Source organism: Amphiprion ocellaris, chromosome 9 (genome assembly GCF_022539595.1).
Source record: "Amphiprion ocellaris isolate individual 3 ecotype Okinawa chromosome 9, ASM2253959v1, whole genome shotgun sequence".
In the NCBI taxonomy this organism is placed as follows: domain Eukaryota; kingdom Metazoa; phylum Chordata; class Actinopteri; family Pomacentridae; genus Amphiprion; species Amphiprion ocellaris.
In genome coordinates this window covers 26,201,056-26,227,924 of record NC_072774.1, presented here as the reverse complement: position 1 = coordinate 26,227,924, position 26,869 = coordinate 26,201,056, and the positions used below count along the sequence as shown (strand labels likewise).

Below are 26,869 nucleotides of genomic sequence, written 5' to 3'. Positions count from 1 at the left end.
CTATATAAACATCAATGAGCCACAACTATGACAACATTAATCGTTTTATTACAATGCAGTGCTCTGCTGGTAAACCTTGGGACCAGGCATTTGTGTTGGTGTGACTTGGACATGTCGCATCTAAACATTGTTGCACAACAAGGTTCCACCTCACAACTCACAAGACCCAAAGGATTTTGTGCCAAAGTTCGCATACCAGATACAACAGGACAGTGATAGATGTATGCCTGTGGCCTGATAGGTCAGAGCTGTTTTAGCCACATTAGGGCACCTGTACAATATTAGACAGGTGGTTTCATTGTTCTGGCTGATAAACGTATATATCAGTATGTATGTACACACATGCAGATGCAAACAGCATTAGAAACAATGGCATATGTGACTGAATTAGATCCACATTAAAAAAAACACTGTGTATTTTATTTTCCTGTAATTAATTCCATTTATATTTAGTGTAGTATGGTGTCTTAGCAGGTTCAGTACTAATTTTCAGGGTATCAGTCGTTAATCAGCCCTGGAATATGCTCATGAACAGTTTTTCCTTTCAGAAGAGCTGCTAAACACTTTAGTAGGAGGCACTTAGAAACAAAAATGATCACATTGTACCTCTGCCATTGTTGCTACTGAAGACTATCCTGGTTTTTCAACTACATTAGTACAGTTATTGGTATATTTATCTCCTGTAATAAAAGTTCAGGGTTGGATGGTGCAAAAGCAGAGCATTTGGCACAGTCTCTGTCCCCTTTCTTTCAGAAGACCTTTAGTCTGAGCTGCATTGTGCTTCTTTGCAGATTTCCTGTATGGCTGTAGATTCAGCTGTGTTCTCTGGGTGGTGCAGCCTATATTTTCAGGGTGTATATCTTGGATACTGAGCTGTTATTCTTAACCCTCAAGAGATATCATCTAATGTCTGGATTCAAATAATTAGAGCGAACAATGAGCAGACATCATCAGCGTCTGGTCACAGCCAATCCAAACTTCTTCAGTAACACGCACGGTTCAGAAGTTATGATTCTAGCGAGGGAGGAAGGACATTGCACCGATGCAGCCATTGTTTTCCTGGACGTGCTTCTAAATACAGGCAATGACGTTAACACGAGGAAAATTAGGTTGTTCAGTTGTTTGTGCCAGAATGTAGTGGAAGACAGTTATTTTGGTTATCAAATTAAGCTTAGATCAAGAGTAATATCACTTGGCGAGAGTACCGCCGTGGTGTTTAGTCCATGATGCTTCACATAATTAGCAGTGATGATGCTGGCCTTTGATGATGCCTGATGAGATGTAGTGAAATCCTTCATGCATTATAATTTTTGTGGTGTGCAACAGCGTAGGCGTTGAGAGAATTAACACTATGAATATGGATGTTGGGTGAGCATCATGAGAGTAAATGTGCTTACTCTATTGATTAAATCTCCCATCAGTCACCTAGCAGCATGTCCCCATCCCCTCTCTCTCACCCTCTGTCTCCCTTTCTCTCTCCCCCACATCTCTCTACTCATCTCTGTCAAGGCGCGCTCAGTGGAGTGGTTAAATTGTCCATAGCGCGTAAACGCTCGTTTATAAAAGCCGACAGACGTGGCGGTCGTTTGCTGAAATTAATTACCCCTCGGAGCCACAGCAAGCATGGGCTCTAGTCAGTCAGTCATGGTCCACCACCTCCCCGGCCTCGTACCTGCAGAGAGAGGAGAGAGCTGAGGAAAATGACATGATTTTTGCAACAGTGAATGTGATTTGAAAGACAGGGATGAATAGAAGAAGAATATATTTCCCTTAAACACGAAAAAGTGGCTGCTTCAAACTAAAAAACAATAGGAATTAAACAGAAATAGTTATTTTTATAGCTGTAAAATACTCACCCATATTCCCGTATTTGTACTTTAGCCAAAGATCCGTGGGGAGTTTTGCGCTGACGCAGCCCAAGAAGGTAATGCGATCCAGACCATGGTGACATCAAACTAATCAGAACGTATTCATCTTCAGCTGGAGTAACTTAATGAACTTCAGCAGTATCTGATGCAACACTTTTCTAACATTAATAAAAGCTTCATCTCCTGTCTGATTTGCATAATTGTTCAAATGAATCCACTGACGCGCTGCTCTTTTTTTCCTTTTTAATAAAGTGATGACTTGTGTTAAAGTGAGCCGTGGCTGCGCTGTTGAGGGAGGAGGGGGAGGAAGGGAGGAGGTGGAAAAGGGGAAGGGAAGAGTGGGATTTGCAAAGGGCCTAAGGTGATTTGTCAATGTTTTGATTCAGTCATGTAATGACAAGTACACTGTTGTACATTGTGGTTATTGGTTTGAAGTGATATTTCATGTGGCCTTATGGCAAAGCACATAGTTTAGAATGTGTTTCTCATATTGTGGAACCTAATATCTTCCTCGTCCTGTCTGCCTGCTTCATTGACTGAGACATCATCATGTTTGCTTCTGCTCTTAATCCACTTTCTCTTGTTGTCCGATACAAACTCTGTGGAGCTAGTTAAAATTGCTTCTGTCACCTGAACCTGTCAGCCACATGGTTTAGAAACATTTCCTCAATTTCCCTTCCTGATGAGTTTAAATGTTACTGTCTGTAGCAGCTAACTGACTAGGACTGTTTCTGTGTTCATTTTTCTCGGTTTTTGCTCACGTATTTCTGCCCCCAGAACAGCAGAGCAGAGCCGCAGCACTGAGACAGCCACCAATTTTCTTGAACTAACCTTTGCCTCCGTGAAATTATCTCTAAATACCTCTCCATAGACTGGGAATTTTCGGATGTGAAAGTACTACTTCTTATATTATTTCTGAGTCCTTAGAATTGGATGAAGCAGGGAAAATCTTTTATTAAAAAGAGGCTGCTGCTTTCTATTTCCCACCTACAGTTGCTCTGATTGTCATTTTTTCACAGGAAGTTTGAGAAACTGTAAGAAGACGGTCAGTGTGACTGACTGACACTTATTTGCTCTTTTAGGCTGCTATCACACTATTTTCTTGGGTTTGATTATGTTGTTTTATTAGTTTTTATTTGATAATGTTGCAACAAATGCATTCAATACCTCAGTAGATATTAATTACTGAGAATTTGTTCTTGTACAGCTTCAATGAGATCATATTATTCCAAACATCTGATCAGGTGAAATGTATTGACAATAAAACAGAAATACAGAATTTATATTGAAGGAACTCTTGAAATTAGTTCTCAGAATCTAATTAATCAAAAACTGTGTTGGTTACATGAGTCGTATTTTCATCACAGTTTTAAAGTACTGCTTTGTTAAAACTAAAAAGTCAAGCGGCTTTTTTTTCAAGGACAGTTCAGTGATGTGCTTATTCCCTGATTACATACTTCAACTACAGGTAAGTAGCTTAGTGATGATTATATCAGTGCTTTGACGTAATAAGGGTTCAATACTGTCTGTCTTTTTGTCATAACAGTCTGTGACTAATAAGATTAGGAGAAATTTCAGTACTTTTAAGTATTTCCAGTTGATCAATCAAACTTTATTTGTGTAGCACCTTTCGTACGGGAACAATAAAATATGCAATCAACAAAGGAATAATAAGAATTTAAATAAATACAAGGACAATTGCAAGTAAAATCAAGTCAGCCAGTGTAAGGACTTTAACCCAGATTTAGTGTGTTCTGTCCTTCTGGTGCTTTTGAGTGATTGGGCTGCAAAGTTTGGAATCATTTGTAACAGGCAGAAGAACATTACCGTGATTTAGTCTGCTGGATATATAAGCATGCATCAATCTTTCTGTGTCTGACATTGTTTTCTTCAACACTTGAACAGAGGGAGCAATTTGAGGCTCAAGGACACTTTGACAGGACGACAGAATGAGTCAGATATCAAACCACCGACCTTGTATTTAGCGGCCAACAAGCTCTATTACCTGAGTTACAGCTGTGGCTGTATACAACCGTGTGTGAATAAGGTTGAAGTATGCAGCCTGGACGTGAAGTGGATGTTAACACACCCCTAATGGTAAATTGCCAGAGATACTGCTTGCATTTTCTTAATTGGTTTAAACCAAACATCTTTCTTACTCCTGCATTGAAGAAGCCTGAAAACTGTTTATTCTACATCCTCTGCAGTGCCAGTCGGCATCTCAGGAGAGTCACAAACAGACAAATTCCCTCATGCTGTGTGTGGCAATTGGATGTAATAGTCCATTTACCTCTGTAAATCTGCTGTGTGCAAATACCAGTGTGTGTATGTGTGTGTGTGATGGTATCCTGGCCAGTGTTTTCCCTGAAACCCGACTAGAGCAGCTTCTGTAGAAGAGGACTGTCGTCATCATGACCTCTTGTGTTTTTCCAGCTGTATCTAAGCTAAGATGTGAGGCTTTTGCTCGTCTTTTTTTCTGGCTCAGTGTTTGTTACACATCTGGTGGTCACTGATGAGAGGAGCACATCCCTGAATCGCAGCATGGCCTTTCCTGCTCCATTTGAAAACTGCTTTGATGACTGGGAGCTTTAAGAACACACAGTGTCAGTGAAAACACTTTGATATTTTGCTCCAGCTGTCAGTGCCTGGTATTTGTCAAACTCTGGACATGGAAAACTGTCCCTCCTTGTATAAAGGTCCTTTCTTGTGAGAAAATGCAGATGCAGCAGATACACATCAGTCTGTAGGAACTACTAGGCAATTGGATTGTGCTTAACACATAATGGTTGTGCTTACGACCTAATAGAAGTGTGTTTGATATTAAAATTAAGGCAATTAACCAGTATGTATTTGGCGCCATCTTTATGGCCGTCCTGTCACTAGACAAGGTAATTAGGAAGCTTTATTATGGCAGCATATGGAGTGAGATGTAAAGATTGGGCCTCTCATAATAGGACTGTGCTGTGCAGTTGGAGGAATCAATTCTCTCTTTGTTTTCCCAAACTGCAGTGTCAGCAGAATCCTCAGATTTCATGAAAACTTTGGCTGGTGTGCTACTCATATATATATATATATATATATATATATATATATATATATATATATATATATATATATATATATATATATATATATATATATATATAGTACACACACACACACACACACACACACACACACACACACACACCACATCTTTTGTTGTTTGGCATTCCACACATGGCGCCATTGAATGAATGAATAACCTTCCTCCATCACGCTGCTTTGCTCCATGAGCGTACAACCCCTCTGACTGCAAAAAGATTCAGCAGTGCTCACTCCTTAACTAAAAGTGCAATATAATCAATATGGTCTGTTTTGCTTGTACTACCCCGACAACTTGCTTATACGTTCATTCACTGTGAAGTTCAGGCTGGAATTACTGCAAGATGAGCTCATGCAGTAACTCTTCTGCCATCCAGAAGAGGCTGAAATATGACTTACATGTAATGGGCTGGAAAAAAACTGGTGTAGTTAATTCACTAAGAAATAGCCCAGACGGAACTTGCAAAAAGCATCTATTATGATAGGAGGTGCTGTAATGAATAAAATAATTGTAAAGCATGAGTAAAATATTTAATAGTCCTAAAAACCCTTCTAGTTTTTTTAGTTGTTAAAATGTCCATGTGGTGTTTTTCACAGTTGGAGGTGAGCGAGTGTCGAAGGGTTGATGGGAAAGAGGTGGACACTTCATGGTGAAAATCTATTCTTAGTCAGTTTTGTGGTTGTTTTAAAGCTCTTAAGATGTGAAGTTGTTTGCCTCTGCAGTTCCTCAAGTCCCCCAACAACTAGTTATCCTCCCAGGTTTACAAGGCAGCAAGAGTGCAACCCAGGTTCTATGTAACACTTAAATGACTAACCAGCAGCTCAGTGGTTTTCAGAACAAAACAACCCGTTTGGAACAGTTTTGATACCTGGGATTCTAAAGTCATGGTGAAATTAACCATTTTTTTTTTTTTTTTTTTTTAAGTTCAAAAACTGAAAAACTCTCTGTGGGGACATATGAGAGTGAATTAAATTGCTGTAAAGGGCACCACTATGGAACCTTTAGTAAATATGAAATATGTAACTGATACATGGGGATGATTTTTTTGTATCAGTGTTATCAATGACTGGAAAGCACATTTAAACATTTGTTTTTGATCCAGATATTAATTCAGTGCAATGGGGGAAAGATGCTAAATATCAACTGTTCCTCTACAATTATTTGACATCAGTGTTCTTATTAAGTTCAATGTATAATCTTTGCATGTTTCTTATTTAATGTAATCTCATGAAGTGGTTTTGCATCTAGTTTCTTTTACATTTAAGCAGCTGTTTGAGGGATTTTTAATGTAGGAGACAAATAAGTCTGACAACCACTGAAATATTGTGACTATTGATGAGATTACTATTAACATTGATGGGATTTAGAGGAGGAATTTTACTCATTTTGACTTCTCATCTAGCACAGTGAGTGAAGTGAAGCATTCCCATGAAATCTGGTGCAGACATTCATGTTTCACTCATAAACTGTAATTTTGTTAGTGCTGTTTTGCAAATAATCTTTCATTTAGAGCCATCAAAAGGTCAAGATTGATGACTCAATGTTTGCAGAACTGCTGACATTCCCACCAGCATCATCTGTAGTTTGTGTTTAGTGCAAATTAGCAAATGCTAGCCGGATAAACTTAGATACAGCAGCTACTACACCTGCTAAACGGCAGCATGTTAACAGTGTCATTGTGGGCTTGTTGGTGTTTTAGGTCAAAGCAGCACGGAGTGTAAGTACAGCCTCACAGAGCTGTTAGCTTGGCTGTAAAATCGGTTTACTTTCTTTTAAGTACCAGTGCTGTTTTCTGCTCTTCTTCTTGTAATAATGCTGCTGATCTGTAATTAGAAGCAGCTTTTCCTCTGAAGAGTGTGTGTGCAGAGGCAGAAACCTGCATCGCTTGCAGCAGAAGAGTGTATTTGATGTATGAACTTGTGCTTGTCTTAACTACTTGTCAGCTGATGGCTTCAGCGTGACTCTTACAGCTGTGACTCGATGACTGAGTCACTTCTTGACTCTCATTTAATGTCTGACATGTTCACATTATTTCAGTACTGTAATAAAATACACATTTTAGATACTTTATAGGTCTCTTTTATGACGCTTTTTATTTCTACTCAACTACATTTCAGAGGGAAATATTTAACTTTTTGCTGCACTACATAGATTAATAGGTACTTTTACTGTTTAATTTTATTTTTACTTCATTTTTTTGAGACAACACACATGAAGAGCTTAGAAAAGATTATGTTTAGCTATTAATTACAGTTCCCAAGTTTTATACAGGCATAGGTTGAAAAATGAGAGAAAATTAATTAGCAGCCATCTTGCAAATTGTTCAGATTATTTCCACGTAAAAAGCATTTCATCGTTACAACCTCACACATGTAAAGACCTTTTCATTATTTTCAGAGGTTTTAATCCATTTTTTACAAATTATTTTCTTTTGGACTGTTGGCTGGGACAAAACAATCTAAATAAAGGTGTCAGTGCAGTATTCTTCGTTATTTTTAAAATTTTATTATAATCAAAATAATCAATTGATAGAGATAGTAGTAATAAAAATAACAATAACAACAATAATAATAATAATAATAATAATATAATAATAATAATAATAATAATAATAATAATAATAATAATAATAATAATAATAATTAGTTGCAGCCATATATATGAGTTCAAAATAAGCTCCTCCTTAATCAAATGCAACAGTAACATTGTGCATTTACATAAATGTACGACTAATAATAATTTATATAATACTTTTTCTGCATGGAGTGCGTTTATTTGCAGTATTTTAAGTACATTTTCCTAATTATACCCATATACATGTATTTAAGTAGCATTTTAAATGAATGAATTTTGCTTGGGTGTTTTCACAACGTGGCATTAGTACTTAAAGGATCTGAATGTTTTGCTATATGTTGTACTGCAGTATTCACAAAACACTGTGATTCTGTATATGGCATTTATACACTGTGTAAAACCTACTAGCTGTGTATCTGCAGAATTCGAGGTTTTTACAGACATTGTAAGGACAAAATATTCCTCTCTACACCATCTTATTAAACATTACCAACCTTTCCACAAACACACAATTACACAGATCAAGTGTTAATGTGCGACTAAAACTCCCATTGTATACAAATTGCAGCATGTAATGTATGCAGTCCCGGAGATGCGCTTGTTTCAGTACGTGGAATAAATAAACTCAATTTGTCACATGGTTAACAAGGCAATACAGATGAAAATGAAAATACAAGTGATTCACAGTGCCGAGTCCAGGCTCGCCTACAGGCATGATGCTACTGCTGCACTGTGTTATAGGTTATGAATCAGAGCTGCCTTCACACACCAGCGCCGAAGTCAGATGAGACAAGATTCAAGTAGAAACTTTCCTGATTAGCTGAAAAACCCAATTAAGACAGCAGCGAATTATGGTGACACCTCTGCCTGTAATCACACAGTTGTTGAGGAAAATAAACACTGTCATCATCAGTGGTGTACACGATGTTTACCCACTTCTCAGATCTGCAGCGTTTATGCTCATCCCCCAGGCCATTTATGCATACATTACAATGGTTAGAATATTACAAGAGGGTCGGTGCTTGTTTAATTGCTGCTTTTTATCTGTTCTGTCATGTCCTAATCTGGAGCAAACATTTTTTTTTCTTATTTTGCGAGCGTTTTAATTATCAAAGTTTGATTTGTGATGTTTTGGGTACCTTTTCTAACTCTACACTGCTCGCATTTTTCATTTTATAAGACAACTTTTTACTGTACATGCCGCTTTGGAGGAGGTTTTGTTGACAACTGCGAGCCAAACATGTCATTGTTGTGCATTCCGTTAGCTGACAGAAGAACGCTATAAAAATATAGACAGACACGTGGGCACAGTGACAAAAAAAAAACAACAAAAACTCTCAGAAGAGCACACAGTAGCACAAAGACAGTGATGTGCTTTTGCATCAGAGGCTGTAAAGTAGTTTAATTGCCCACAAGAAATGAAGTCCTTATCTTAGAGGAGGTTTTGTGTTTGCATTCTGTTCTCGTGCCCCTTTTTTCCACTGCAGTGAATTCGTATTGTCTGCCAACCCTTGTCTCTTCCTCACACACACACACACACACACACACACACACACACACACACACACACACACACACACACACACACACACACACACACACACACACACACACACACACACACACACACACATATGCACACACAGCTGTAGTCAGAGGGCAGAGCAGTCTTTTCATGCATGGCTCACTGTGCTTATGTAAGAGCACTACTTAAACCTGGTTACATCACATAACAGGCAGCAGTGTGTCAGTGGGTCACTGTGCCACACAACCGCTGAACTACGAACACACTTCATGTTGGGCCCTTCACTGTGGGCATGCAGCTTTTCAGAGTGCCTTATATGTATTTCTACATCCTGGCAACTGATTGTGATGCTGCATAATAACGAGTGACAAATGAAAAGTACCATCAGTTAAGGCAGTGCTGCGCCAGTAGGGGGGCCTCTCTGTTTCCAAATTATCTTCCTTATCCTCTTCTCACCCTTTACCCCAGCTCTAACTCTTCATTCTCCCGCCCACCTCCACTTCCAGCAAAACAGCCCGTCCCTGTCTTCTCCCCACAGCTTCTATTTAGTGCAAACACACACACACACACACACACACACACACACACACACGGGGGATTTGAGGAAGGGCAGGACCGACCACTCCCACTGTTCTATAGCTCCACGATAAACACAGTGGGCGAGAGACACCGGCGGGGAGCGGAGGAGAGAGAGTGAGGGAGGAGCGTCGCTGCGCTGAAGCCGAGCCCCTCTATGCCTCAGCAAGCAGAGTAGAGCAGACGCCAACAGCCACACAAACACACTCCCCTCTCAGTTACATGCACAGACACACACATACCACACACACCACCACCATCACCACCACCACCACCACACACAGTGACGGCTGCCAGGCTCAGTGGGAAGCAAGGCGTCAGGGAGAGAGCTTGAGAAGAAAGAGAGAGGGATCGCAGAGGGGAAGAGAAGAAAAGAGAAGAGAGTTGGAGGGGGCACCTTGTGGATCAGAAGGGATTTTCCTCTGTGAGTGCACGTCTGGATAAGGCTATCTGCTTCTTCTTCCTCAGCGAGAGGAGTTTTTACTGAGGCTTTTTCTTTGCTGTTCATCCTCCACGCCGGGCTCCAGCGATATCTACCTATCTATCCCCGGAGCTTAACAAAAGAGGGAGGGAGTGAGAGAGAGAGTGAGGTAACAAAAAAAAAAAGGCAGTCACAGCTTCAGCTCCAGACCACCCTCTCTACTCCTCCTCCTCCTCCTCCTCCTCTTCCTCCTCCTCCTCCTCCTCCTCTCCTCTCCCCAGCTCCACATCCATGTGTGAGTTCATCGCTGATTTCACTGTCTTTTGAGGATAGAGCAGAGGACAGCGTGTGTTCTCCAGGATACAGCCGAGCTCCCCGTGGGATCAGAGTCTCGTCTGGTGTAAGAGAGAGGGGGAGGAAGACCGAGACAGGGAAACGGATACACAGGAAAAGAGAAAAGAGACAAGAGAGAGAGAGAGAGACGCTGGAAAGCAAATTGAGGGGCATGCTCAGGGCAGCAGAGAAGAAGAGTGAATCTAATTTTTAGTGCGGAGACAGTGCAAAGAACCGGCAACTGGATCCCAACCATTCATCCTTCCTCCTCTTCATCATCCTCTTCTTCCCTCTTCTTTTACCCTCTCTCAGTCAATTCCCTCTATTGTTTCCTGTACTGCCTCCTGCTATCCTCTCATATCTTCCCTTTCCACCTCCTCCTTCTCCCAGGAATCTTTCCTTCCAGACCTTACGGGAAGAATGTGTTTGCGAGGTTCCCTGTGAGCTCCGAGACAAGTGGACAGACTGAAATCCCAAGTACTCTCCGTCCTCCTCTCCATCCCTTCTTCCGTGCATTCATCACCTTCACCAGCGACGGGAGAGTGTTCTCTCTGCATCCTCCACTCTTGGAAGCAGCCGTCTGAAGGATCCAGGCCAGCCCCTCGGAGTGATCGTAACCCCACCTGTGAGCTTCTATCTCCAGCCTCCAGGACCTTCAATTGGATTCCAGCTACATGGGAAAACGTTTGGAGCAGCAGCCAATGTACCCCCACTACACATACTACTACCCCCACTATCTCCAGACTAAGGTAGGCTGGTCAGCGAGGTTGACCTATTTTAACCCTCAAAGGGAATAAATGTGTTTGTGTCGCATCTCGGAACTGTCTCAGATTTACCCTCCTTTTAATGAACTTTATTCCTTCTCTATCTGCTACCTCTTTAAATCTCCTTCTCAGTCGGTGGTAGACGAAGAGGAAATTGTCTTTTCTAGTAGTGACGAGTGTTTATTTTTTAGCAGGGTTTGATTGCTACATATCTGGGATTCTGTGTTTTATAAAGCCAGCAAAAAGAGCAGAATTTACCCACCGTGCTAAACCACTTTGAAAAAGGCACCGAGATAAATGCTGGACTTGCCTCGTGAGGCAGCTTGCTAAATAGCACTGCGTCCCCCTGTCCCCCATCTGTCTCCGAGCGGGGAGATATTGATGTCACTCGGCTGGATTTTTCCTTTTCCATCCTCGCTGAGCACTTGACCCCGTCCTCCCCTCGCCGACCCCACCGCCTCCAAGTTCAAGTTCAGGGCAGGAGGCCCACCCGTCCCTCAGCCCTTGTTTTCTCTCCCACTTTGTCCCACTCTGTCAACATCCCCCAACCCCCCAAACCCATTCCCTCCTAACCCCCACCCCCTCCCCTCACTAGCCATTCCCAGCCCACACTGCCATCCCATAGTACTCACCTGCAATAGGGTGTTGTAGAAATGATTGATGGAGCCTGATAAGACTTCTCAGATTACCTGGAGTGCAGAGCCCAGAATTTTCTTTGTTCTTCAAGTTTTCTCCAAAATTCTCTCGCTCACACATAGATTGCATACGCAGGCTGTCTTGATAAATTCATTTCACAGATGCACACACTGACACACTCTGATTCTCCTACCACCAAGAAGCAGAAAATGGATTACGAAAGGCCTGATCGATTGCTCCTGCATCATATCAGCCGCCATTGCCTTTGTCTGCTGTGATTCATTTGTGGTTTTTTTTCATTTGTGTGATAGTAAATGTGAGAAGTTGGCAGGTTTGCTGCAATATTTAGCAAATGTGTACATGTCAGTAGGCAAGATAGAGATGGAGAGAGAAGTGGAGAAAGAAAGTGTGGGAGTGGGATGCTATGAGAATAGAGAGATCATGCTATTGGGTGGACACAGTGTGGGAAGAGCAGGTAAGAAAATTATTGCTCAGTGGTTAAAAATATGCTGAACTGTGAACCAAACAGACTGGATGGTGCATCTGCAGGCCAATAAGCAACACATTTAAACAGAGTTCTAGATACTGTTACTTGAAACAGCAATACACAAGTTATGCAGATGCAATTACTTTTTTTTTCCCTTGAATTGAAAATTAGATGCTCAGTATTTATTCAAAAGCTGAGAGAAGCCCTGTTCTCATCCAAAGGATAAAATAATACAGTGCAGGAAGGGTATGCCTGAAAATCCCTGCATAGCTCTGAACCTCTGAGTTATTTTTACATTCATATACATTATAAGGATCTCTGGGAATTACAAAATTTTGACCAATATGAGTCGCCACTCTATTAACATCAAATTTGTCCCGTTGTAAGTCATATTGTTCACACTGCCTCGCAAAACACAGATTACAAGTGGATGTTGGGCTGCTTTCGTTTTCTGATTTAAAATGGTTACACATTTAATACATTTTAACTGCTTGTTAACTTTTTATATCACATGCCTCACTGCCACAAGTTGTGGATAATGTCAGTTTACAACAATGGCTGCACAGATTAAAGCTTCTGGTTATGTTGATTGATAAACAAATGTAACTATTCTGTTGTCGTCCACATGTTCATTCCAACACTGATTCAGTCATTTATTTTATTGGCTTAAACACATCCACTGTAGCTGCTGTTTGGCTTTAGTTTAGAAAATAAAATACGTTTTCCCAATTAGCCACAGGATACATTCTCAGATGACTTATGCAGATTGCATTTGCAGCATGTCGACATTACCCACTTATCTGCTGATCTCAGAGCCACACAAATTCACATCTGGGAGCTGTCTGATGTTTTTAAGAATGTGCTCAAGATGAACAAACAGAAACTGAGAACTGTTTGTTAATGCACATCTGTGATTTGGCTGTAATAAACAGCATCTCCAATGATAAGGACGCCTTTTTGTTTTGCTAATCTAGAAGAGGAAATTCTTGTCTGCTACTGAAAGATATAAACCGTGATGTTTCTAAATTTCCTTTTACTCCAAGGATATAGATGCTAATTGTTTCTTGGCAAAAAATTTTATTGTTTGTTTCATTTTTTTCCCTCAACAGGATAAATTTAAATGAAAAACTGAATTTACCATCTTGATTATGTCTTCTTTTTTTTAATCAAATGATGCTGAAATTATGTGTTTTTGGCAGCATTAATTTTGTAGTTGCATCACAAATTTACACTTGTAAGAAATGATTGCATCAGATTTATAATGAACCTAAAATAGAATCTTATTTAATTTTCTGTCAGTAACAAAGAAGCAGAATTTCAATGCGTGTGTCAGTCTCGGAGAAGCCAATAAAATTCACTGTGTGTGATTTGTAGGTTTATTGCACGAGATATTATGCTGCGCACACATGTAGCTTAGATTAACCTCAACATTTGATGCGTCCCTGTCACACAGTTTTATGTGTACAGATGTCGCCGTGTCACACTGCTGTCTCTTCTTCTATGATTTATCTCGATCAGTTCAAGGTCATCTCATTTCTCTCAAGTATCTGCAACAGGCATCTGGCCCCACACCATCACTCCATTCCTTACACTCCATCCATCCCTCCATCCATCCATCCCTCCCTCTCACCAGCCCCTCTCTCTCTGCTGTCAAGGTCAAATCAAATTGGATCCTACCTTCCCCAGTGTACACCCTCGGCTCTGCTTGCAGCGCGAGTATGTGTTCGCATATGCATCCATTGATGAACAGAAACTACATCCGTATGTCCGCTTTGTATCCGTGACTGTACATGAGCCTGCAACTTTGTCCGTCGATTCAGCGTGAACTGAATTTATTTGCTCGCTTTTGTGCAGATAAGTGCAGATGTGTGTCCTGTGTGAGGTAATGTGTGTGTGTGGCCTCTGAATGGTGACTCCCCCTGACTGACCCCTTTTCAGTGCAGCTTGCTGTCATTAAAGCTCTCGAGGTCCCAGAAGAGCAGTTGTGTGCGTTCACAAGTGTGTCTGATTCCTCAGTTCTACATCTGTATGGACCTTGACAACTAGCTGGTGTTTGATCTGCCTGTTCTGCTCTTTGACTTCAGCTCTGAGGAGTGTCTGTGTGCGAATGTGTAAGTGTTTGTGTGTGTGAATGTAGGTGTTCAGGTGGTTTTCAGGCTCCTCACAATGGACAAAAGCAGACAAAGACTAAACCGGTTGTATTTATCGTATCTCGCTTCAGTGCTTTCTCACACTTTCCTCCCCTCTCTCCCCCTCGTCCTCCTCCTTTTGCTCACTGATCTGATCGGCCTCTTATTAATCTTGATTCCAGAAAGTGGAGGTTCTCCTTCTGCGGAAATCAATCATGTGTGTGTGCATATGTGCGTTGCCTGCGCTGCCTCACAATAGCAATCTTTAAACAGAAACACTTCCTCACACTCATGCACCAGCTTCACACAAAGGCAGTTATGAAATGACTAGCTCGTACTAACAATGCTCAGCCAGATGACAGCGTGTGTGCTAAATGTGCTGCTGTTAAACAGAGATTTGCTCTTCCTCTGCCTCCATAATGGGCTATAGGTACAGTTAGTGTACATTAGTAGGGTGTAGGGAGGGGCAGCATGGGCCTTATGTGAGCCTAGTGGCTCTTAATCACGGCTATAAGAGGGTATGAGGATCAGGGGGAGGGTTAATGCTCAAGCGCAGCTGCATTGTTGCATGTGCTGTGTGATTTGTTAAAATTTAACCGGAGGGTATGTTGTAGCCGCAGGGACTGGCTATAGCTCGGATCTATCAAGTATAAGCAATGCTTAGCATTTTCGTAATTGCTCCTGTGAGCTGGTTTCAGTTGCTATGCTTTTTGATGGGTGTACCGTTGCTTACCAATCATAATTAATTATTGACTGAAAGCATTTTTTTTCTCCAGAAAATCCAGATTGTAAAATCATGAAAACCCTGGACCAGATGAAAGAGCAAAACCAATTATTATAGCTTGCTGGGATTTCTGAGTGTTGTCCTGAGGTTGTGGTGAAATGTGTCATCACAGCAAATTTCACAGCAATAACGAACTCTGACATCTTGTCTTTATAAGAAGTGTAAAAGTGACATTCCTGACATTTATGTCTTTTCTTTTGACAAGGCAAATTCCTCTCACCCCAGTGTTACATAATTTATTCTTTTCAACCCTGAAGTTTCTTAAAGTCAGAAACCATAAAACTGTGAGTTTGATCTGCTAGACTCTTCCTAATAAGTGAGCAGTCTTCCTTATCTGTTGTCATTAAACTGAAACTCCTTCCTCATACGTGTCTTCTGCCTTTATCTCTTTATTGCTCTGATCTTAAATATGTTTTTCTTCACTTTGACTGCACACGTGATTTTACGTCTCTATAAATACGTGTGAACTTTCAGCTGTGCATGCCGGCGTGTGGCGTCTCTGAATTTAGCCGAGCTATTCAAATTTCTTTTTAGCTTCTGATGATGATTGAGTGAGGATGTGAATCTTTGATGATAATCACTAAGAGCGAGATAAGAGAGGCTAACAGAAAAAAAAAGTCACATTATCAACCAGCCGATCATTAGTTTGCTGCAGATCAGTGTGCTAATATGCTCAGCGGCACACAAGGAGCTTTAATTAGGGTAATGAGAAACAGCATTCAGCTGATATCAAAGTAATGACACATGCGGACACGCCTGGACATCTAAATAGAATATTCTATCGCTTCAAAAATGAGCTTTTCACATTCAATTACTCTCTATTATGCGCTAGATAAATGTGGTCAGTGGTTAGCTTGGCTGTGATGAGTAAACATCATAAAGGCAGCGGGGAATGAAGGACACACACAACATGGAAGTACGCATGTATAAACACAAAGACAACACCAAAAAATTGATTAACTCATCCGCTGATCTTCCATTTCACGTCACCTCCCCCTTCATTCCTCGTCTCCTTCCAAGCTTCTGTTCCTCCTCTTGTCAAACATAAAGTACTTCGCCTTAGCAGACACAGCGACCATAAATTATACAGCGCACATCTCACACACACATACAGACAGTGAATGGTGTGTGTTTAGTGTGCAAAGTAAACAGAGGGTATAGGGTTTATAGCCCAGCGTGCATTCTGCTCATGCCCTGTTTCTGCTCACACATCTGCCTGCCTGCATCAGTTGTAGTTTTACAACCGACAGTATTATTGTGTGCATGTTGCTTAAAGAGCCAGCAATTCTGTTTGGATCTCGGCTCTGATCTCGACAGCGTCATATGTCAGCGTAGAGAAGAGAGAATGGCCTTATGCTGCCTTCTTCTAATGCCCTACCCGACACTCTCCCTGCTTTCTCTCTCTCTCTTTTCCTGCCTCTCTCCCACTGTGTTCTGGGCTCTCTCGCTCTCTCCCTCTCTCCTACCATCTGTTCAGTTGGTCGAGCCTGGGTAGTTTTTACTGCTTAAAAGGGACTCTCCTAACCACCCATATATGTCCATTTATTATTCTCTGTGGGCTGTTCTATTCTCGTCCCAGTACAGTAGCGGACACTGACCAGAGCCTTACTACGTTGAATGGGAGCGAAAAAGCTTCGGCGGGTCAGCACATGCATGGAGGGGTGAGGGAAGCTCACCCCTGCCAGTTTTGTAATAGAAAAATATGTGGAGGAGGGAGGAAGGGAGGGAGGATGGAGGAGAAGAAGTGACGTGAAGGAGAGTAGTGTCAGACATATCAAAAAGAGAACAGATGGCTGTAGCAAGAAGAATTCAAAAGAAGAAGAAAAAAAAGAGATAGCGATCCAAAGGGAAATAAAGAGCGATGCAGTGAAGGAGATAGAACTTGTAGGCTGGGTCAGGGAATAATGGTGCTGCTGCATTTTTAATAGTTGGCCACTTTGTAGCGACCCTTGTCTAATGGATTCTCTGCCTCTTAAAAGCTCCTGTCAGAGCCCTCTACCTCAAACAGTTACACCACGGAAATTGCTGAGGGCTCCAACAGTCCCCAACACTTCCTGATAGAACGTCCAGCAGTCTAATACTGTCTGGCAGCAAACATAATTCCAGTTAGTGCACAGAGGTTTTGGCAAATCATGTATGGGGCTAAATTTACTTATAGGAAAACGCAACTGAAATGCAGGGCTTAGAAAACGTCCAAGTGTCGGAGATGTACAGCTGCGGTGCCTTTTAGAACACTGTGCTAAGTGCCTGACAAAGACTTTATTGGTTGGATGAAAAGGGAGAGACAAAGAGCACAACCTCTAGCTGATGGCTATTTTAAGTCTCTGTGTGAGTGTAATTCATTGTCAAGGGTCCGGCCCCTCGACGTGATGCTGTCCAGGATTTTACAAATGACAAATGATGTTTCCATTTTATGGTTCTGGCTTTCAGACGTACAGTAAAAAAGCGAACATTCAGACAACTTCATGCTCATTCATTAACAGAACACAGTGTGTAAAATGTTGATGTTTGAACCGGCAGTGTAGAACTTTTGTCTCCCCCTTCTGGCAGTGAGAGTAATTATACAAAGACACAAATGCCATTGATGTTGAGATTTTGTCGTACGCTCTGCTGACTGTAAGTTTTCTGGCGCATCAGAAGCCTTTCTCAGATGTCTTCAAGGGTTCTCCACCGTACTCCTAGTTGCTGTAGTCGACTCTTATTATACGTTTACTCCCATCTTCAGTTCTGGCAAACCAAGTAATGCTGGTTCAAAATATGTTCTAGGCAGGAATGTCATCAACAGGAAGTAGATTTAAAACTCCAGTGTACAGTAAAATGTGGAGAGATTCACATGCAGCTATCTCTGTATTGCATAAATTCAATTAAATTCAGCTGTATTTATCGAAAGGGACTCTCCTAACCACCCATTTATGTCCATTTATGATTCTCTGCAAGCTGTTCTGTTCTCATCCAGGTGCAGTAGCGGCTGCTGACCAGGGCCTTATATGTTCAATGGGAGCGAAAAAGCTTCAGCGGGTCAGCACATGCACGGGAATATCAGAAACAGGAAGTAGATTTAACACTATAGTATACAATGAAATCCAGAGAGATTTACATGTGGCTGTCCCTCTATTGTATAAATTCAATTAAATTCAGTTTTATTCATATCGCGCCAATGCACATAAGTCATCTCAAGACACGTCCCATAGTAAAGTGAAGACCTTACAGTATTATATTATAGAGAGAAACCCAAAAAAAAAAAACAAATAAGGAAAGTGACAGAGAAGGAATTATTAATTAAACATGATAAAAATGTTTTAAATTTTTTTTTTTAATACTTAAATTACTTACATAGTGGAAATATTTGAAAAAGACATTTGCAAGTATTAAAGAAAGGTTGTTGGTTAATTGTTTCCATATGGCAGCAAAGTGGAATCGTGGAAAGTACTGTAAAATTATATGTTTCTCTGAAAACATCTATATATTTAAAATAAGACTAAAGAAATCCAACTTGTACTGAGCAAAATAAATAACTCAATATTAACACAGTTAAATTAACATAATTCCATTAGTAATTTGGAGTGTATGGTGACAACAACATTCGTAATAAGACATGGGACATGATTTTCTCAATCAAAAACAAATTTATTTCCTATTTAGTTCCAGTATGGACATCTAATTCAGTATCATTCACTTCATTGATCATCATCAACATGTTTTCAAACAAACTCAGATTAGCCTGTTTCTGACTGAACTGTCACTGTTGTATTCTTCTTCTCATCGCTGCCTACTGACTCATCCTCACCCTCCTGGTAAAAGAGAAAACTCTTTCTTGCCCTTTTCTCTTTTCCTCTTCCATTGAAGAATCTGGCCTGCATGTTCTAGCGATGAAAGCACCCAATGTAACCCTATGTAAACTAGCCAGAGTCAAAAATAGCAGAAAGTGCTGCCTGCAATTCCAGATACCAAACTGTCTGGACTATAATAGTATTTGATTAGTCTAGATAGTATATTTGGCACCTATAAAATATGTACAATATTTGTATGTTATCATTCATTTCGATAATATTGTTACAACTGTATGATCTTTTTGACTAGAAAAAGTGGAGTACTCTTGAAACTAATTTTCAGTTGTGTAGTGTACTAGTACAAAATGTCTGAAATTCCAAAACATGATTAAAAAATTGTGTTCTGTTTTGAGTGTAAGCAAACATAGTCTCAGTTTGAATGCACAAAGATCGCTTCTATATTCACATGTAGTTTCCATATGGCAACAAATTCATTTTAGCATTTTACAAAATACAACATCTAAATTGGATTAAATGATGTAAATTAAAACTTAACATACTCCAGATGGTATTTCATTATTTCTCTTGAAGGAGCTGTGTCTGCATATTGAGCTATTAATCCACTTTAGAAGGCCTCATATGACACACTTCTCAGTGCCAGGTATCGCTTAAGAGAAAGAATCCAAACAGAAGTTCATGATCATGAGACTCAATGTGTATTTGTCCTACTGAAGGGACTCAACTACACAGTAAACAGGGATTCCATACCACTTTAATAAGATTGAGATAGAGTAATTGTTGCTGTATGACAACACTTTGAAAAGGAAGTACACGTGAAAGTCCTGCGCTGTAGCTTTAAATATATCATTCAAGACAGCTTTAATTAATTCAAAGAGGGCATTTCAGGTTTTGCAGTGTCCCTATGACCCAGAAGCTTAATGCTGAGTGTGTTTCAGCCAGAGCCAGCTGCTGTTGACAGGCTACATAAACACAACGCGCTGTACAAAATGATATAGCGTGGGCTGTTTAAAGATTTTTCCATCCAGAAGCTCGCTATCTTTCTCAACATCACATCTGTCACTGAGAGCATAATAATCTTTACGAACAGGCCAAAAATGGTCAGAAAGTGTAAAATATGATGTGCCGTAACTAATAATGTGTTTTATGAAAGAAATAATTTAGGTTTTAGTGCAGATCTCCAGTTTACGTAAAGCTATAAAGTTCACCTTTCTACAGTTTCGTGTTATCCACATTTCTTCATCCGGCTTTTCACTGAAATGTGACTCTTTTCCTCTTGTTATTTGTTTGCTAAGCTCAAATTAAAATGTAAATAAGCTAAACAAACAGTGTTTGCATTGGCAGCTTTTGGGCTCTTACTGGATTTTGAAGTTTAACTAACAAAGGGACCGAATATAGTCTACCTGTTGATCTTGTCCTGTCATTCATTTACCAAAAAAATGTAGTGTGGGTATGTGCTGGCAATCTTGTCTTGTCTGTATCGATTCAGTATCTTAATTAAAGATCCATAGCTGACCTGTGTTGGAGCCTTTTTACTCTAAACCTGTTAACCCATGATTTTTCCAGCTGTTCACATATAATGTCTGCATGGGAAATGGGTCATGAAGGTTGTCGCACATGGGATGTTATCTATATTAATGAGTCCCATAAGACACGTTTTTTTTTTTTTTTACCTCATTAATGCGTCCATATGGTGTTTAGATGCTAAAAGCAATGTATAAGCATTTCCACCTTAAACTATAGTGTACTGTTAACTGTCTCAACTTGCAAACTGGCACCTTCCAGAACATTATTCTTCTTCAGAATTAGTTTATGGTCTGAACATGTTGGATTGAGTTACAATTTTCTCAAATCTAGTTTTAAAATGTTTGAATCAGATGTGAGCTGGTGTGCTTGAACTGCACATATGAGTGTGGAGTGACGAGTAGACGACATTAATCAACATAAATCAACAACTGGAGAGATTTTTTACTCCGCCAAGGAGGTGGAGCCTCGGTAGAATTATGTGACCATCGCCGTTGGTTTGTCTGTTTGTCTGTCTGTTAGCAACATTACTCAGAAATGGACAAAGAGATTTAGATGAAATTTTCAGGGAAGGTCAGAAATGACACAAGGACCAAGTGATTAGATTTTGGCAGTGATGCGGCTTATAGTCTGGATCCACAGATTTGTTAAAGATTTTTGTATCATTGTGAGATAGCAGCACAGCGTCACTGTAACTATGACAACAAGTGAACACTACGTCAGCTGCCTGCTGACGATCACATGATTGTGATCCTACTACAAATCCACCACTGCACATTTATCAGGACTTATCCGTCGGAAATTATCTTGCGAACAGTTGATTAATTTGTGGGGGTGTTTCCGAGTCCATTCAATTCCTGCGGCCCGCTACATATTGCGGTCAAACGATTTGGTAGCCGTACATAATGGACACATGCTCAGCGCAAGGTCATTTTGTTTGTGGGTACATCTACATTAAATGGTGCCTTGATTTCTGCCACAACTTTTGTCAAGCTTTCAGCCGTCGGAAATGATATAACGACTGAACAACCTTGGTGGAGAACTGCGCTCTCTGAGTGCTTTTCTTGTTTGTTCTGTTTCTCCCACTTTAAAGTGATGAATCGCGTATAATTAAATTTCTGGTTTTGTTTCATGATGAATAAACTTCATTCAGCTGATTTTCATTTGTTTGTATGTAAACAAAAGCACATCTTTTGTTGAAGACTTTGAATGGATTGTTGTTTGCATGTAAAAGGGAAATATGTTGATATTCTGAGTTCAGGGTCTGAATGTGTTTGTGTAATTAAAACTCTGACTGTATAAGTCACAGTCATTAGTTGCACACATGCTGTGCATTAAATGTGTGATGTCATTATTGCTGTGAGGATGTGGTCAGTGCATTTCTTACTCTCAGTCTGACTGATGGAAGTGCGACCGGGTTGAATGTGAGGGTTTGTGTGTTGGTGAGTTGGGACCAGAGAGATAATTGAAAGAAAGGCCTGGGGGCTTTTCTCCCCATGTTGTTCTTTACTTCAGCATTGCTTCTTTTTATCTATCTATCTATCTATCTATCTATCTATCTATCTATCTATCTATCTATCTATCTATCTATCTATCTATCTATCTATCTATCTATCTATCTATCTATCTATCTATCTATCTATCTATCTATCTATCTATCTATCTATCTATCTATCTATATATATATATATATATATATATATATATATATATATATATATATATATATATATATATCTGTCTCTCCGCTCTCTTTTACTTTCCTTCTCTCACTCTTCTCTTTGTATCATGTACTGTCTCCAGGCAGTGCAGATCATATGTGTTAAGAGAAAATTCCACTCTTGTACATAGATGGTGTGAATTGATATGTGAAGTTAAACACATTCCAGTAATTTTATGCTTCTCTCTTCAGCAATTTGGTCTCTTTACATTTCACAGAATGCTTTTTAATATCCATAGCAGGATGCATGAAACCAGCCATTTACACAAAGACGACAGAGTAATAAGGAGAGTCACTGCTGTGGTTAAGAGACTTTTCAGTGGAGAAAATATTCTGTGGATAACCTTTTGCTACACACAGTAAAGAGGAAGAATGTCTCAACCGGTTTCTGTGGAGTGGCTTTCATCATCCGTGGACTTCATGGCATGAACCTGTAAAATTTTGTCCTTCTCTGGCAAATGTGTCAGAGCTAATAAGAAATGAAACTAGGCTACGAGTGGTGGAGATACTGCTGAGGATCACAAGAATCTTCTTTTCAGGAACATGAATCCTGCTAAGCCACTTCACTAAAAATCTCAGGCTCGCCACAATCACAGAGGCCTGGCACGATAAGTTCTGTTGGACGTTGTATTAGACCTGCCGCATGATAGATTGTCCAAGAAATAACTGACATAAATGGTATTGTGTATTTCTTGCCATTAATATGATAATCATGCAAGTTCACCCTCTGCAGAGCAACATTTAGCTCTTAAGAATATTCAGGCTTTGGATTTGGAATGTGAAAACAATATTAAAATATCCCATTAAATGAGACATAAATTAAACAAAACCACGCAACTTAAAATAATACATAAAATGGGCTCTCGGGCTCTGTTAACAAAAATTGCACTCAAATAAATATTAAACATCTGACACAGAGGTATTGCAAGACCTTTTTCCTTTAACTATACTGACAATCCAGCGTCTTAGTGGTTCGGACGTTTGTTGCCCTAAAAGTGCAAAGTACAGTAGCACTATCTTTACTCAACCTGGTTTATTGTTGTTGCTGTGTAGAAGCTGCCTGAGCTCCACCTACACTGAAACTCTGACACTGAGAGCAAACAAGAAGACAGAAGCAGCGTGACTAGAAGTGACACCAAAATGTGTTTTAGCTTTTTTTTTTTTTCTTTTCTGTGCACTCGGCTTAGACGCTGTGAAAATACGCTTAGGCACCACGCCCAAGACTTTTAATGGTGGTGAAAACTCTGCTGTTTATTCTGGCAACGTCTCTGGAGATATTCTTGTGTAAACAAACACACATGAAAACACAACGGGCAAAATCGAGGTCGGCAAAAATGATCACGTCCATACATTGTGAGATAAGTCGATAATGTAATTATCTTGACAGGCCTACAGTCATAGCCTCATATCTATGAATAAAACAAGACAGGCCTTCTTAGTGACACATGCATCACAAGTCAACAAAAGAATATATGCACAGTTCATGTGGGGAATATAATTAAAGTGCAATGCAGCATGATAATATACAATACAGCCTTCTGGTGTTGTGGTGACTCAAAACCTCCTCTGTACGCCTCAACGGTGAGACCCTTCCTAAACCCTTGCATCAACTGCAAATCCAGCATAAAATGAGCACGATACAGACAGCACAGGTTGAAATAAAGCCGCAGAGCTCATCATTACGTCCCACAAATTTTCTTTGCTGACACTTACAGTAAACCTTAAAACGCAGGTTAAGGTTACAGCCCGCAAAGTAAGAGCCTGATGTTTACAGACATGTCTCACAAATCTTTTATGTTTGAATATGTGTATTTGTGTGTGCTGAAGAGCAACACTGCAACAAGCTGCCAGCTCCTCAATACATTAAAATTTTCAACCAAAATTTGCAACCAAATGATAAAATGTGCAGACCATTAAATTATCACTGTTAATCTGATCTATAGAGCAACTCTCCATCAACCAGGATTGGGGAGATGCATGTAACAGAAGATCAAATGCAAAAAATCAATAAATTACTGGCCATACACCTTAAACCACTTTACTAATGACAAAACTCTATCCATGTGTAGATTTATCCTTCATTTCTTCTGCATGTGTCAATTATTTCAGTTCAGCACTAAGAAATATCCTCATATTTCTAGCATAAACATTCAGAAATGTACAATCTGGTAAAATGATGTCCCAAAAAACAGCTGATCAGTAATCTGTTTGGTTGGCATTGAGCATTTCTCATATGAAAAAAGTGCATTTTTACAAGATGTCGTTCTATTGTATTAATATTTACTTATATCATAAAAATGTCTTAGAAATGGCAAAAAAAGGGAGAGATAAATCCAAGTTTCTCTGGAATAGAATGCTAAATTCCTGACAAGTTATGGTGTTAAAAAAAACAACCAAAATATTCCACCCCACAGCACACAGAGTACCTTCTTCTCTGACACTCCAGTGTCTCACCTCTCTGGCTGCTAACCACTGCTGCTGTTTAAAGCCATGTCACTGTAGAGTGTTTGCAAGCACACAGGAAACATGTTTTGTGTCCAGAAGCACAGTGGGACAGCTCCAAGTGTGAATAAACTCTGGAGCTTGACCTCTGGACACTTTCTTTCCCAGTCTGAGAGGAATATATAAAGAAACGCAGTTTAACTCTATAAAACTGCCACAGTGTTTGCCCTTGCAGACAGTTTAGCTGGGTTACAGACACACTCTTGTCCCTGAGCCAGAGGTGGCTGGCCAGGCCAAACATCTCCTATTCCCTGCTAATGAAATCCTGAATAAAACCCTGCCTGCACAGCTTGATCCCACACACACACACACACACACACACAATTGCACAAGTACAAACACGCAAATACAGACACCCACTCTCCAGGGTTCTGGTACACTAGCGCATGCACATGCACACACACACACACACACACATACACACACACACACACACACACACACACACACACACACACACACACACACACACTCACAAATACTCACAGAACCCCTGCAGTCCCAGCCAGGGATTATCCTGTGAAAACACTCCTTTTGTTGGACCCCAGTCAAATTACTTTTTGGAGCTCTCATGCTCAGAGCTGTCCATGTAACTCTGTGTGTGTGTGTGTGTGTGTGTGTGTGTGTGTGTGTGTGTGTGTGGGTGGCTGGGTAGAAGGGTGGGGGGGGTGGCATGCATGTTAAGGGAGTCCAAACATAGGCTGTTGCTGATTGCAGGGAGTTCATCCAAAGTGAATGGTCACTAATGACACTTGAAAGTAAGCTGTTTATATTTCCCTCAGTTTGTGCATGTGTTAGAAAGAGATTGCATGTGTGTGTGTGTGTGTGTGTCTACTCGTGTGCCAGTGGTTTTCCAAAGATAGTATAACACCAAATCACCATGTTGTGTTGTCTGTTGGCAGGGTGGTATGATGTTTGTGACATTTACACTTGACATTTATGAATAAAGAAATTGATACTTATAAACAAGAACATAGTTCACTTCTTGTCAGGCTGCTTTAGCTCCATAAACGCAGTCAGCTTGTAGTCCTACTTTTGTTCAGCAGATGATTATTTACAGGGGTACCAGCTCTCAGCCTGGGCAGAGGCCAACTCAGTTGACTGGGCACAGATTGTTAAGCTACATTCAGCTTTTATTCATTCACACTACTGGAACTCCACAGAGACTACCAGTCTTTTTTAAAGTTGCGCGAGAGTGTGTTGTAAGTATGTTCTGGTGTGTGTATGTGTGTGAGCTTGTGCATGCTCAGGAGTGTGTGAGACGTGTACTTCTGATGGTGCCTGAGACACAGAGATGAGGCGAGGGTGCCAAAGTGAGAGATAAATAGAGACTAACAACGAAGGAGGAGAAGTAAAGCACGTGCATGTGTGAGCGTGCACATGTGTACGTGTGTGTCGAGGGTGCAAACTGGCTTTGTAGCTCTCAGTGAAGTGTTGATTTTAGTGGAAGTGTTGGGAGGAGATGGGATAAAAGACCTGACTAGATTAGGCTGGCACACACTACTGAGGCGTGCTGTACTGCCTGGCCTTTCAGCGCTGTACTGTGTGTGTGTGTGTGTGTGTGTGTGTGTGTGTGTGTGTGTGTGTGTGTGTGTGTGTGTGTGTGTGTGTGTGTGTGTGTGTGTGTGTGTGTGTGTGTGTGTGTGACCGTTGGATGCAGTTACTCCGCTGCTGATATTGGTGCAGCTGTACAATAAAGCAGCAGATTAGCAGAGCCACCAGAGCTACTATAACAGACACTCAGAACACTTATCATTGTTCTGACATCACAGCAATATTCTCTGCTGTACATAGTGAATGTGACCACTGTGAAGGGGAGGTATGGAGACTTTACTGTACCATCCACAGCTGGGACTAAATGTCCCAGATTCTTCATCTTAGTGAAGGAAAAGGGACGTAGATTGCAGTCAGTGCAGCTGTTATTTTTTTTTTGTCTTTGCTTCTTTTAATGCACTTATAGCCTTTCAGTTCCTGCCAGTAGGAGGCAGCTCCCCCACCCCGACAGCCCTCTATGTAGAGTCAAGGTAGTCTCCAACAATAATAGTTCATTGGCGAAGTTGCCTGCAGAACTGTCTTTCTATGTTAGTCTCTGTGCGTAGGAAACTGACAGTCGAGGGTAAAAATAACATTTAAAGTGGTTTTAAATGCTTGAG

General features: G+C 40.5%; 1 protein-coding gene across 4 annotated transcripts in view; it reads left to right on the top strand.

Moving 5' to 3' along the window:
• The first annotated feature begins 9,794 nt into the window (after positions 1–9,794).
• Positions 9,795–26,869, top strand: part of LOC111589185 (RNA-binding motif, single-stranded-interacting protein 3) — a 130,179-nt gene continuing 113,104 nt past the window's right edge. For 2 of the 4 annotated variants that reach the window (XM_035943833.2, XM_035943827.2), the window contains exon 1: positions 9,795–11,131. In XM_035943833.2, coding sequence (XP_035799726.2) covers positions 11,057–11,131 — 75 coding nt within the window. In that variant the 5' untranslated portion in view covers positions 9,795–11,056. The remainder of the gene's footprint in view (positions 11,132–26,869) is intronic. The other 2 variants (XM_023299995.3, XM_023300003.3) reach the window with 2 other exon arrangements.